Consider the following 11,721-nt stretch of genomic DNA (forward strand, 5'->3'; position numbering starts at 1 on the left):
AATTTAAATATTGCTTTTCTTTATTCATTTGAATTACTAATGGAGTAAGAAATTGCTCTACGATTGAGAGTGGACAAGATTTGATATTGGTTGTATGTATATAATATCTCTATGTTGTGTTTAAATGTTGTGCATGCAACCATAAGCACCTTAAAAATGTTCGGGTTCGATTATAGAGTCTCTTAAAGGCTAGTTAAAAAGTTTTCCATATATAGATAATACTGCCGAGGCGTAAAGACAAAAAAATAAATAAGTACACGCATTTACTACAAATATCAATAAAACTTTTGGACTTGGACTTGACACTACTTTGAGCATGCAGAGAAAATTCGATAAAAATACATTTATAAATGCTAATAAGTAATATTAATATATATATATATATATAAATGTTTTGTAAAATGCAAGAAATTAGGCAAGAACTGTTACTGGAAATTATAATACTAATGAAGAGCGTTGTTTGCTCGCCAAACACTTATCTAAGAAATAGTTTGGCACACAACGGAAATCATAACCCTTGGCCAGCTCCTAATCGAAGGCCACCTTGCGCGTAAAGGATGTGAGTGATGAGATTTCGCTTGGGTTCGAATCGGAGGGCAGGTTGCTGAATTCGATTTCCTCGCTAGCAGCAGAGGCGACAATATTCTCATTAGATTGGGTCGTTTCGTCGCTGTGACGCATTGTGGGCCATTGCTTGTGACTCGGTGCGTATAAGATGATGAGGGCAAAGATATAGATGTTCCACATGCCATAGACGCCAGTGAGAAAAGCGGAGGTCAGCTGTATTTCAATATCTTCGTTCCACTTCCAATGTCCCTCGGCCATTTGGCCCATTATGAAGCCGGCGACGGTCAAACCAGCGCACAGCAAAGTGGCCAGCATAAGGAATTTGAAGCGGTAGATAAGACCTACAATAGACAAATCTTCCAATTGTAGATTATAACATATCTAGAGTACGTTCAAAAAAGTTATAAAAAATTATACATTATTCTTTAATTATTCGGTAGTTTTATTTGGTGAACAAATAGATGGCTACAATGAGCCCGTAAAGACCCAATACTTCGGCAAAGATAAGTATCAAGACGAGACCAACGAAAAGTTTCGGTTGCATTGCAGTAGCTCGAATGCCAGCATCGCCCACGATTCCAATGGCAAAGCCGGAAGCCATTCCCGATAGACCAACAGCAATCCCAGCACCCAAGTTGAGGAAGGCCGTGAAGTTGCTGTACAGAGGGGAGAGCGAGCCGGCCAGCAGGACAGCGACAACCAGGCCATAGATTGCAATAATGCCAGCCATAACCACTGGTATAATCGCTTTCATAATCAACTCCGGATGTTTTATCGACATCGAGGCAATGCCCAAGCAAGACTTAGCCGTACCATAAGCGGCCCCCAAAGTCGTGAACACAATCGCCGCGGTAACGCCCATTACACAGAAGAAGCTGGCGTAAATCGGCTGATCCATTGTCGCCTCTGAAATATGCTTTGCCATTTTTATGGAGATTTCAAGTGAACTAATCCGTTGCTAAATTCAATTTCACATCTAATACATATATAATCGCCTTCTATGTGATATTTAGGTTTTGAAAATCCGGTCTCAGCCAAGTTCATTACATTAATAAAGTAATATATGTATGTACATATATATCGAAGTTAGTATATGTGATAGAATAATATTAGTAGGCAATACAACTAGTCGCATAACATAATTTAGTTTTCACTTTAGCTTCAGACTTACCCTCGTAGTGCAGTCGACGTGCTTGGGACATGGATGGCAGCGAGGTGCGCTTGTCGCCAATGTCCTTGAAGACCTTCCAGACCATATAGCAGAGGAAAACAAAGTAAATGCCAGCCGAAACGCCAGCAAGCACAATGAAACTCATGGCCACTTTAGCGCCCAACGGCGTTGTCCATATGGAGTAGAAGGGATTCCGCAACTGCATTCCTCGCTCGCAAATGTCAAAGACGAAAAGCGAAATGCAACCGACAACAACTGCAGACAGGTGCTTCCAGTACCGTGAGCGTATGGTCGACTTATTGGGCGAATCCTGTATCAACATATGCTCTCCGGCAAAGACCAGCCAGAAGGACAGGAGCATTGCATAGAATATGCCCTGGCGCACATCGCTTAGTAGAAGCATGTATGGCATTTCAAAGCTCAGCGTAAGGTATTCTAATGGCAAATTCAAGAAGCTAAGAGCGCCGCCCAGATACAACAGCATGTACTCCAACAATGCAGGAGAACGTTGGAGTATGTGGACACGTCTCCAAAACCAGACCATTATGCCAATGATGAAGGGAAAGAGCACGCTTTTAAGCAACAGCCAGACCTGTGTGAAGCCTCCATTCTGATGTATAGCTGTCAATATGATATCGTGCATGTGTCCGAACTGGAGATTTAATCGCTTTGGTGTGTCCATAGGAAAACGCAAATTGAGCAGATAGAAACTATGATGTAGTGCACCCAGTTCGAATAGTGGGATTATGTCGCAAGTGTACAGTATTTCCTGAAGGCCGACGTGTTCGGCACGACAATCCAAAAAGCGCTTCTCAATGCTGTGCGCATAGGGCTTCCAATCTGAGTCCTCGTCGTTTTTGTTGCGATATGCAAGCCGTGTGTCAATTGTCAGTTGAAGCTCTTTGGGGGGCTCCCGCAACTCCGACGAGAAGTCGTATGCAATGTCCATTTGAAGCACTCCGATGAGATTTTGCTGCCAGCGGGAGTAGTCGAGCGTTCGATTGTCTCGTGGCAGCGGCATTTGAAACACATAAACCAATTGATTGGCCATCTTTAGTGGATCCTTCTCGATGTCTATATCCTGAACAGAATCGCAAGCGCCGTTACCTCTCGAATATAGAAAAAAGCTGGTGTCATTCTGACGGCCAGGAACATCCCGGCATTTGATGCCCATCACGATCTGATGGCCAGCAGGTACAGGTGCATACAAGCCACCAATCAGGAAGCAAGCCACTTGACAGAGCAGCAAGCTGCCGACCAATATGGATAGCTTGCGTCCGCTTAAATTTTCAAGAATGGTGCCTGCCATGGCTTTTGGTGTGTACCACTCACTGTAATTAAGTAAGACTGGCTCTTTTTCTGCTGCTGCTTCGCTAAGATAAACAAATGGTTTATGTTTTAGATACCACGCTATAAAAAGAACTGACTCTGTCAGATGTCGGCGAAACAAACAAAGCGGCGTTCGTATACACAAATGGCAGAGATGTCACCTCATGCGTAGATAAGTATGCAAGCAGCTGGTGGCCACAATATCACATTTAAATGAATCCAAATAATTTGATATTTTTATCTTACTTTAATATAACTCTGTTAATCATTTTGTGCAATGTTATACAGAAATTTTGGAAAAGAATTTGTTTATATTAAAAGAGCTGACACCTCTGAATCAGCTTCAGGCCCGATAGTCGTTAAATACCGATAGCAATACACCACTATACAAGTAAATAGGGCTTGTGAGCAAATGTTCTAAATTAATACAGCTTTTAATAAAAACATCAAGAGATAAGGCACGCCAGTTTGGTCAGTGAGCATACTAAAACAGATTTTTTGTTACTGTTGCATCTGATTCCAAATTTTAGTGTTTCGCAATACTCCTTGGGCTGGAATTTGAATATTTGAACGCGTAATCGATAGTTACGCAATATATCCTTCAACCCTAAGATAATCGATAACTATCAGAATATGTCAAATAAACATGTATGTATATATTGTTCAAAATGTGAAACGAAATAGAATATCGAAAATCATGCTCAAAACCTATGTTATTGTATTTTAAAATTGTGAAATTTATATATTTTATATATTATTTTTTCTGAAATTAATAGTTACTGTCATTAACATTGTGCGGGTATGCAACAGCTGCAGGTATGCGGTGAACAGCTGTTTGGCAATGTTTAAAGTAAATGAATTCTGTTAGAAATGCTACAAACACCTGTAAGTGCATAAGTTATATTTATAAAAACAATGATATATTGTTTGAAAATATTGATTTCAGAATTTACGATATGTTAGCAGGAAACTGTGGCTGTCGAAAACATTCCATAGCAAGCGTTCCACAGCCCAGCGCCAAGTTAGATCCCAGTTCAAATGGCGTAATGTGTCCTACGTAAGATTGGGAAGTCTGCTCGCTGGGGCTTGTGCTGTTGGTTACGATGGCGTTGTCAACGACTTCACATACTGTGGATCATTTGTGCGATTCGGCAGGTCACTGAAGACCGCCACACTGATAGCCGTAGATTATTTGGGACTGAACGAGATTGATCCAGATTATGAGCAGAAGCGCAAATTGGTTCATCAAATCAGTGCCAACCGCTTATTGGAAACATGTCTGCTTAATGGTGGTCTCTATATAAAAGTGGGCCAGGGATTTGCAGCCGTCAATCATATATTGCCCATTGAATACACGGAAACATTGGCAAAGCTTCAGGACAAATGCCTGCCAACATCAAAAGAGGATATACAGAAAGTGTTTCGAAAGGATTTTGGCAAACTGCCCGAGAAGATTTATAAAGAATTTGATTACACACCTGTTGCGGCGGCCAGCTTGGCACAGGTCTTCAAGGCGAGGCTGCATAACGGAGAGCAGGTGGCTGTGAAAGTCCAGTATAGCGATTTACAGAAGCGGTTCATCAGCGACTTGGCTACGATTATCTTTCTGCAGGACTTAATTGAGTTGATTTTCAAAGACTATAATTTCGGTTGGATATTGAACGATCTGCGAAAGAATCTTGTTCAAGAGCTGAATTTTGAGCAAGAGGGTAAAAACGCAGAGCGGTGTGCCAGGGATCTTCGTAAGCTGAGCTACGTACATGTGCCCAAAGTCTATTGGGGATTCACCAAGAGAGTAAGATATATATATATATATTTTTTTTTTAATATTATTTGGAATTTTTAATAATCTAATATAATATTAAAGCGCGTGCTTACCTTGGAATGGATTGATGGCGTTAAAATTAGCGATTTGGCGAGCATTAAGAAGCTCGGCCTTAGTCTAAAAGACGTGGATCAAAAGCTTTTTACAATGTGTGCTGAACAAATCTTTAAATCGGGGTTTGTCCATGCAGATCCCCATCCCGGCAACAGTGGGTAATCAAAGAAACGCTTCCAACTATCACAGATATAAAGATAATTCTTTCCATTTAGTATTTGTGCGTAAAAACAAGCGAAACGGCAAAGCGGACATTGTAATACTCGATCACGGACTCTATGAAGAGATGCCACGTAGTGTGCGCGTCGCTCTGTCTCAATTCTGGGTGGCCACTGTGCAACGAGATGAGATGGGAATGAAGGCCGCCGCTCGTAGGATGAATGTTGTCGATTATATGAAGTTTGCCTCAGTGCTTTTCCAACAGCCAGTGACAATTGAGGGGCCAAGAATACGCAGCAAACTCACGCAGGAGGACGTCGATCATATACAGAAGGTGGCCAAGGAACAATTTGAAATAATAATGAGTACACTGAGGGAGATGCCGCGCTGCTTGCTGTTTGTGACGTGGGTGCATTGCTCTTATCGAACTAATTTATTTATAATAACATATGATTCTGTCTCTCTAGCCGAAATTTGAATACTGTTCGCGCCATCAGTAATAAGCACGGCGACGTGGTGGATAGACCCTGCCTCATGGCACGCTGTGCACAGCGATCTATCTATGATCACAGTAGTCGATCGCCACTGGAGTACTTCAAATGGCTGACCCGTCGTGTCTATTTTGAATATTGCTTGTGGATATCTGCATTTAAGCTCCGCTGGATGGATTGGTATTTAAATTTCTTATATCTAGTGGGGAGAGCACCGGAGGGCGCTAGGACTTTAATAAAGGATGCTATGGATCAGGAAAAGCATGTGCTCAGGTAGAGCATATACTATTATTGGATTAGCATTTGTGTTTGGGTATCCATTTCATTTCCTTTTTAACGACATTTATACGGATATATGAAAATAATTCTTGTCTTTTACAACAAAATCGTGTATCGTCAAAGTCATTTAATAATACTGAATTGTAACATAATAAAAGCCATTTGAAGCTATCAATGTAACGGACAAGTACTTTAATTAAATTGCATCACACATGTTCCAAGGTTGACTTGAAACACAACTCGTTAACCAGCTAATCGATTATACAGTTCTAAAATATGAAATTATCAATAGCCGAACTTGTGTACTCTGTAAAATCCAGCTAAACTGAGCTACTATGCTTGACTATCCATTTCTAAATGCCTTTCATATAATGGAGAGTATCTGCTAAGCAGCCAAAAAAAACCAAAACAAGACAATGCTTGCAGGGACAAGTGTACATCATTCAAATAACTCGTAATGTCGACTATTAAGCTGCACACATATGTTCTCCTGGCCCCCGCCAGCCCCACCACGAAATAGGCACAAATGGGCGCCAACAACTACATATTTCCGGTTGTGCGGGCCGCCATGGCAGGCTTCAAACATGCCAAAAAATCTTGGCGCCCAACTTCTTTCTCTCTCTCTCTGTCTCTATGTCTCTTTCTCTATTTTACTTTCACTTCTCGACTCATATGTACATGTATATGTATATATGCAGCATATCGGATATCGCGTGGAGCACACAGAACTAAATTCAATTCAATTTCATTTAAAGTTACTTTCGTTGACTGACAGACGAGTGAGCCAAGTCCTCTGAAATCTACCCACACAGTGGGCTAAGACTAATATATTTGTGTTATAGAAAAATTATAAAAATAAATAATTATATTTATATTTTATGAAATGAAAATTAATAAAATATAAATAAAAAATATATATTACAAAAAAATATAATAAAAAATTCCTAGATTGAAACTAAAAATGATGCATTCTGAAAAATTCAAGCTAATCTCTAACTCAAGCTTGAGGCAAGACAAGGCTCGAAGCTAATGTATTTTTTTACTATGGGCTTGTATTTGCTGTTTAAGAACTCTCCTTATATAGCATTAATTAGCATAGCCCATTTAACTCGACACAAAACTTAAATTAGAAAAACCTAATTTTTTACCACTGTACTTAAAGGACTTGCACAATTTAATGTGCCATCGTTCGTGACGTGTTGCTCTTGTTGTTGTAGCTCGGCCCACGACTAAATATGAAATTAAAAATCAACGTTGAAGTGTGAAAGGCCTGAAATGTCGACAGTCAGTCAGTCAGTCCGCTTCCCAGTCGGTTAGTCAGTCAGTCAAGCAAATCTCAACCTAGAAGCGAGCTGTGGAAGCAGCTGAAGCACATTTGCAGTCAAATCGTGGAACGAAGCAAAAGTCTCCTTCGAGCGGAAATCAAAATTAGCTAAACGGAAGCAAAAAAGAAAAGCTGGAAAAGACCAGACCAATTAGCACCATGAACAAGGAGTTTATCATGCAAGGCGGCACGCCCATCACCAGCGAACTGGCAACGGTAAAGGACAGTCCTCTCTCTCTGCTCTAATGGCAATCCCTAATCCCTGTTAAATAGGAGCTGCGCAAGCTGGTCTTCGGCACCGCCGGCATACCCATGCGCGCCGAGTGGCTGCAGACATCCTTCGTCTTTGGTGCCGCCGGCAAGGATGAGCTGGCTTATGGGCTACGTTCCCCAAGGAATGCTACCCGCGGCATGTTGTCCGTGGTCCAAGGGTTCATATTGAAGTATCTGCTGTTTGCACGCAAACCCAGCCGAGCCGCAGCCACGGCCAAGTGCGTCCTCTCTAGCTAGGTAATTCGTTCAGTTCGGCTAATTAGCTTGGGTTTCCTCGCAGTCCTCTGATGGCCACAGCTGAGATGCAGCGAGATGCTCTCTTCAATGCTCTACTTGAGATACTGCGCCTTATATCGGACAAGGGCAAGGTTACCATGGTGCTGCCCTCGGCGGACGAGGTGTTTGTGGATCACAGTGCCACCTACTTTCACGACACGGTGACCGAAAAGGTGAGCCTGTCTGATTGCATAACTCAAACTCTATTGATTCGCGTGACTGGCCAGAAATCGGGAAAATAAACCAAATTAAAAATTTAATTTTTAAAGCTAACAAAAAATGAAAGACAGCAAGGGTATTAATTAGGATATGTCCCAGGACATATTACTATATACTATCTTATACGCTTTAACTTTTAAATCTTATTACATTTTTATATTTGTCAAAAGCTTTTGATTAAATAATAATGTTGATTTATAGAAATACTATTTATAATATTTATTAGTTTTTTCGTTTTTTTATTATTTTTAATAAAAATTTTGTTACTGCCATATTTTCATTTCTTAATTTTAGATGTTTTTTCTGTTTTATCTATGTATTCTTTTTACAGCTCTATACTTTTACCCTCTCACCCAACGAAGAACTGGAACACTTTTTGAAGCGAAACTTTCAATACGTAAGAAAACAAGTTAAAGAAATTGTTTACGAATTATTAAATGAAACAATTTCTTTAGCTTGAGTTGCCTTTACTCTCAGTCTATGTTTATTTAGTGCACTTGACTAATGCCATTCAAAAGTTTACAGAAGAGGAAACCCCGGGCACTCTGCTGTTTCTCTATAGCGCTGTACTCACTCGCTCGATGGGAAAGTAAGAATTCAGCGAAAGCGAGTGTACTTTACGTCCACATATTAGATTTGATATAAAAGAGTTTTTATAATCCCATCCATCTATTACTCTTTTCAATGCGACCGACTCAGAGTGCGCACGGATCTGGATTCCAGCAAGTCAATGCCGTTGACCATGGGTAACCATGAGGAGGGTTCGTTGATGATTGTCACCTTGTTGCTGACAGGGCGTGCCACGCCCTATATACATAATGGCGTTATCAATGTGGGCGATGAGAATAGCTATGTGAGTGCAAGATTCGATAAGCCAGTGCTATGATGGAGATTTGCATCGTTTGCCATTTCTATTTGCAATTTGATTTCAGGCTGTGGCACAGTATGGAGTACTGAAGCGTTGCATGATTGGACTGCTGCTCTGGGACATAGAATCAACAAGTGTAAGAGGAATGTGAAACAAGTTAAAGCTAAAGAAAGAGCTCATCCAGATTTCCCGTTGCGTTAGGCTGCTGTCAACCAGTCACGGCAACCGGGGTCTCGCTTGAAGACGCCCAACTACCCGATTTGGATAACCAGCTGCACTGGGCACTATGGCGTTATATTCAATCGTAATCCGGATCTGTTGAGAAATTATCATGCCGAGTCACGTTTCGATGTGAATTACTATAGCTGTTCGGGTCATCAGATACTGATGACCATCGATAATCGCACCTACAATGAGCAGGCATTGGTCATGTTGGAGCGACAACCAATCACGCCGGAGAGCAGCTCGCAGACAGTTGGCAAACAAGCCAAGGATGAGGCAATCACGGCCGGTGGAGGTGCTGCTGCCGGTGGTGGTGTGGCTGGCGCTAGCGGCGGTGGTGGTGTTGGTGGTGCTGCTAGTGGCGCTAGCGCTGGCAACGATGTGGTCGCCAAGGAGGAGTCAACGCTCAACACCCCATTGCAGCGTTTGATTCATACCAAGTGGGAAGAGGCAACTATAAGCTTTCACGTGCAGCCATCGATGTTGAGTTATCTTTTCAGTACCACACAGTAGAACCACATTTCGAACAGCAAATTATTCAATAACCAAAGCAATTCCTATCTAATCCCTCTGGTATTTAAAAATCTCCAGTTGATATTTAACTGTAATCAAAAAGTACTATTCATATAGAGCAGTGACTCACTAAGGCATTGCATCTAGCTTGTTACGTTGTCTCTTGAATCTATGATATAAATCGACTTTCTTGGCGAATGACCAATCCAAAACTCTCAACGAGAAAAATTATTCACATAATTCTACCAGTATATATAGAAAATTTGTCGTTAACTTTTCACAGCCAGCCAAGTAAGTCTCTGCAAAATACAAAATGTAAGCGTTCAAGGATCTGCTCGAAAAACCTTTCACATAACTCCCATGAGCAAATCTTAGCTAACTGCTTATTAAAACAGATCATAGAACAAACCAAACACATACAAACGAGAGCATATGTGAATTATTAGTTTCAGATCTAAAAACTTATATTTTTGCTTAAGTATGTCTGAATAATATAATTTTACATTTATTATAGGATCAATGAAAGCTCAAATCTATACTCCAATGAATATAAAAAGATTTTAACCAGTTCTATACTAAGCCCAACCCATGTCAACTCTTACATAGATTTTATCGAATATAAGTCTAGACCAAAATGTAGTTATAATCGTATTATAGTTAGCTAGTGCCTTGACTTGTAAGCTTTCTAGTTGAACATGTTGCACTACTAATTTAGTTATATTCCTGCACTTAGGCTACATAGTATGACTCTACTGTTGCTGTCATTTAAATATTGCGAATGGGTATTTGAAAAAGATATAAAAAGATATCGAAACGTAATCCGAAACGAAATTCTCAAACAGCGATGGTAAATACACGTAAAATATTTCGAGTATCATATACATGTATCAGAAAAACATCAACAACGGGCAAATTTGTTTAAAAAGAAAAAACAATCCCATATCCTTTACACAAATCTGCCTGCTTAACAATGTTACTGAGGCCTCTCTGCAAAAGAAAGCGATCGCTGGAGCTCAAAACTCAACCAGTTGCCGCCTGGAGCCACTAGAGACGACAAATCTATGCAAATTATGTAACACCAACATGCTTCAAGTCTCCAATGCACCTAAATATAAACTAAACAAACAAAAATATAAATGATTTGTCAAACTTTAATAAATGTTAAACTAATGAGGAAATTTTTTATGAAATCGTTTTCATGAATGAAATCGAATTTGAAGGTGTAAAAAATAGGGGAGGGATTTTCGGTAATTAAGCCCAAAAAGTAGGCTTCAAAATATTCTCTAGATTTTTAAAATATCTTCAATAATTCGCTTATCCCCCATATCAAATAAAACTTTCCTTTTACTCATTATTTCATTTATATTTTAAATATTTAAGAAATATTTTTTTATTATTAGATGTTGCATAAAAATGATTGAAGTTCCTTGTTTATCCATTTACCAGAGTTTATTCTTTTTTTTTGTCTTTCAGTTACTAAAAAATGTGTTTTATATTATATTTTTCTGAATAGGAGAATAGAGTTTACTCGCAATTGTAGATTGGTTTTGTATTGTATTTAAAGTTTGAAGTAGTAGAGAATATTTTGTATAAGACATATATATATATAATATATATATACCCCTATATATATACATATATATGTATACTTTAAAGAATTTATAAGAATATTTTAGTTTGGTTGCCATAACAATTCACGAAGATTTTTTACCCTTGAGATTAGTTTATAATTATTATTAAATTTAAAGATTTGGTAAGTTCCTAACTAAGTATTTCTTTGAGTGTATGTATAAATTGTAGAGTTCGTTCGTTATTTTCTTTGTATTACATTTAGTGATTCGATAGCTCTGTATTTACATATATAGATATTTTAATAGCGAAAGTAAGTTGGAAATTTGTAATTAAATATTTTTTCGTAATAGTATTTCTTGTGTTTCATGTTTCATGTTTTGTATTCCCTTTAATATTTTTTGCCACTCTTTGTAATTGAATTCCATCAGCAAGACCATTATCTGAAGTTTCCAAACTATTTGCAGCTTTCGCTTGTTCAATTGCCATTAGCCACGGTATCAGTTGGCACGCGATTTGAGTTCCGTGCTCCCGCCAGACCGACCATGTGACCAAATCATCGGGCACTTCTTTATCTGGTAC

General features: G+C 39.4%; 3 protein-coding genes and 1 pseudogene across 4 annotated transcripts; 2 read left to right on the forward strand and 2 right to left on the reverse strand.

Moving 5' to 3' along the window:
* Positions 1-2: 2 nt before the first annotated feature.
* wls (Wnt ligand secretion mediator) lies at positions 3-3,439 on the reverse strand. Of its 2 annotated transcripts, XM_089258906.1 has the most exons (3): positions 3,314-3,439; positions 1,739-3,255; positions 3-908 (listed from the first exon to the last, which is right to left on the reverse strand). In XM_089258906.1, exons 2-3 carry the CDS (start codon positions 3,045-3,047, stop codon positions 529-531), a joined length of 1,689 nt encoding a protein of 562 aa, XP_089115032.1. In that variant the 5' UTR covers positions 3,048-3,255; positions 3,314-3,439; the 3' UTR covers positions 3-528. The 2 variants fall into 2 exon arrangements, with proteins under 2 accessions (XP_089115032.1, XP_017957950.1); XM_018102461.3 differs by having other exon boundaries at positions 1,739-3,417.
* On the reverse strand, positions 986-1,580 carry LOC108652311 (V-type proton ATPase 16 kDa proteolipid subunit c pseudogene; annotated as a pseudogene).
* Positions 3,440-3,754: 315 nt separating the features above from the next.
* Positions 3,755-6,055, forward strand: Adck5 (aarF domain containing kinase 5). Its single transcript, XM_018102719.3, has 5 exons — positions 3,755-3,952; positions 4,014-4,862; positions 4,935-5,100; positions 5,162-5,510; positions 5,573-6,055. Exons 1-5 carry the CDS (start codon positions 3,938-3,940, stop codon positions 5,871-5,873), a joined length of 1,680 nt encoding a protein of 559 aa, XP_017958208.1. The 5' UTR covers positions 3,755-3,937; the 3' UTR covers positions 5,874-6,055.
* Positions 6,056-7,197: 1,142 nt separating this feature from the next.
* LOC108652580 (inactive ubiquitin carboxyl-terminal hydrolase MINDY-4B) lies at positions 7,198-10,748 on the forward strand. The gene is made up of 8 exons (XM_018102793.3): positions 7,198-7,415; positions 7,473-7,690; positions 7,753-7,921; positions 8,299-8,364; positions 8,486-8,556; positions 8,667-8,820; positions 8,900-8,971; positions 9,037-10,748. The coding sequence occupies exons 1-8, from the start codon at positions 7,359-7,361 to the stop codon at positions 9,568-9,570; spliced, it is 1,341 nt and encodes a 446-aa protein (XP_017958282.1). The 5' UTR covers positions 7,198-7,358; the 3' UTR covers positions 9,571-10,748.
* The last annotated feature ends 973 nt before the right edge of the window (positions 10,749-11,721 follow it).

The sequence above is a fragment of the Drosophila navojoa genome, chromosome 4 (assembly GCF_054131105.1).
Source record: "Drosophila navojoa isolate 15081-1374.11 chromosome 4, UAZ_NAV_1.0, whole genome shotgun sequence".
In the NCBI taxonomy this organism is placed as follows: Eukaryota; Metazoa; Arthropoda; class Insecta; order Diptera; family Drosophilidae; genus Drosophila; species Drosophila navojoa.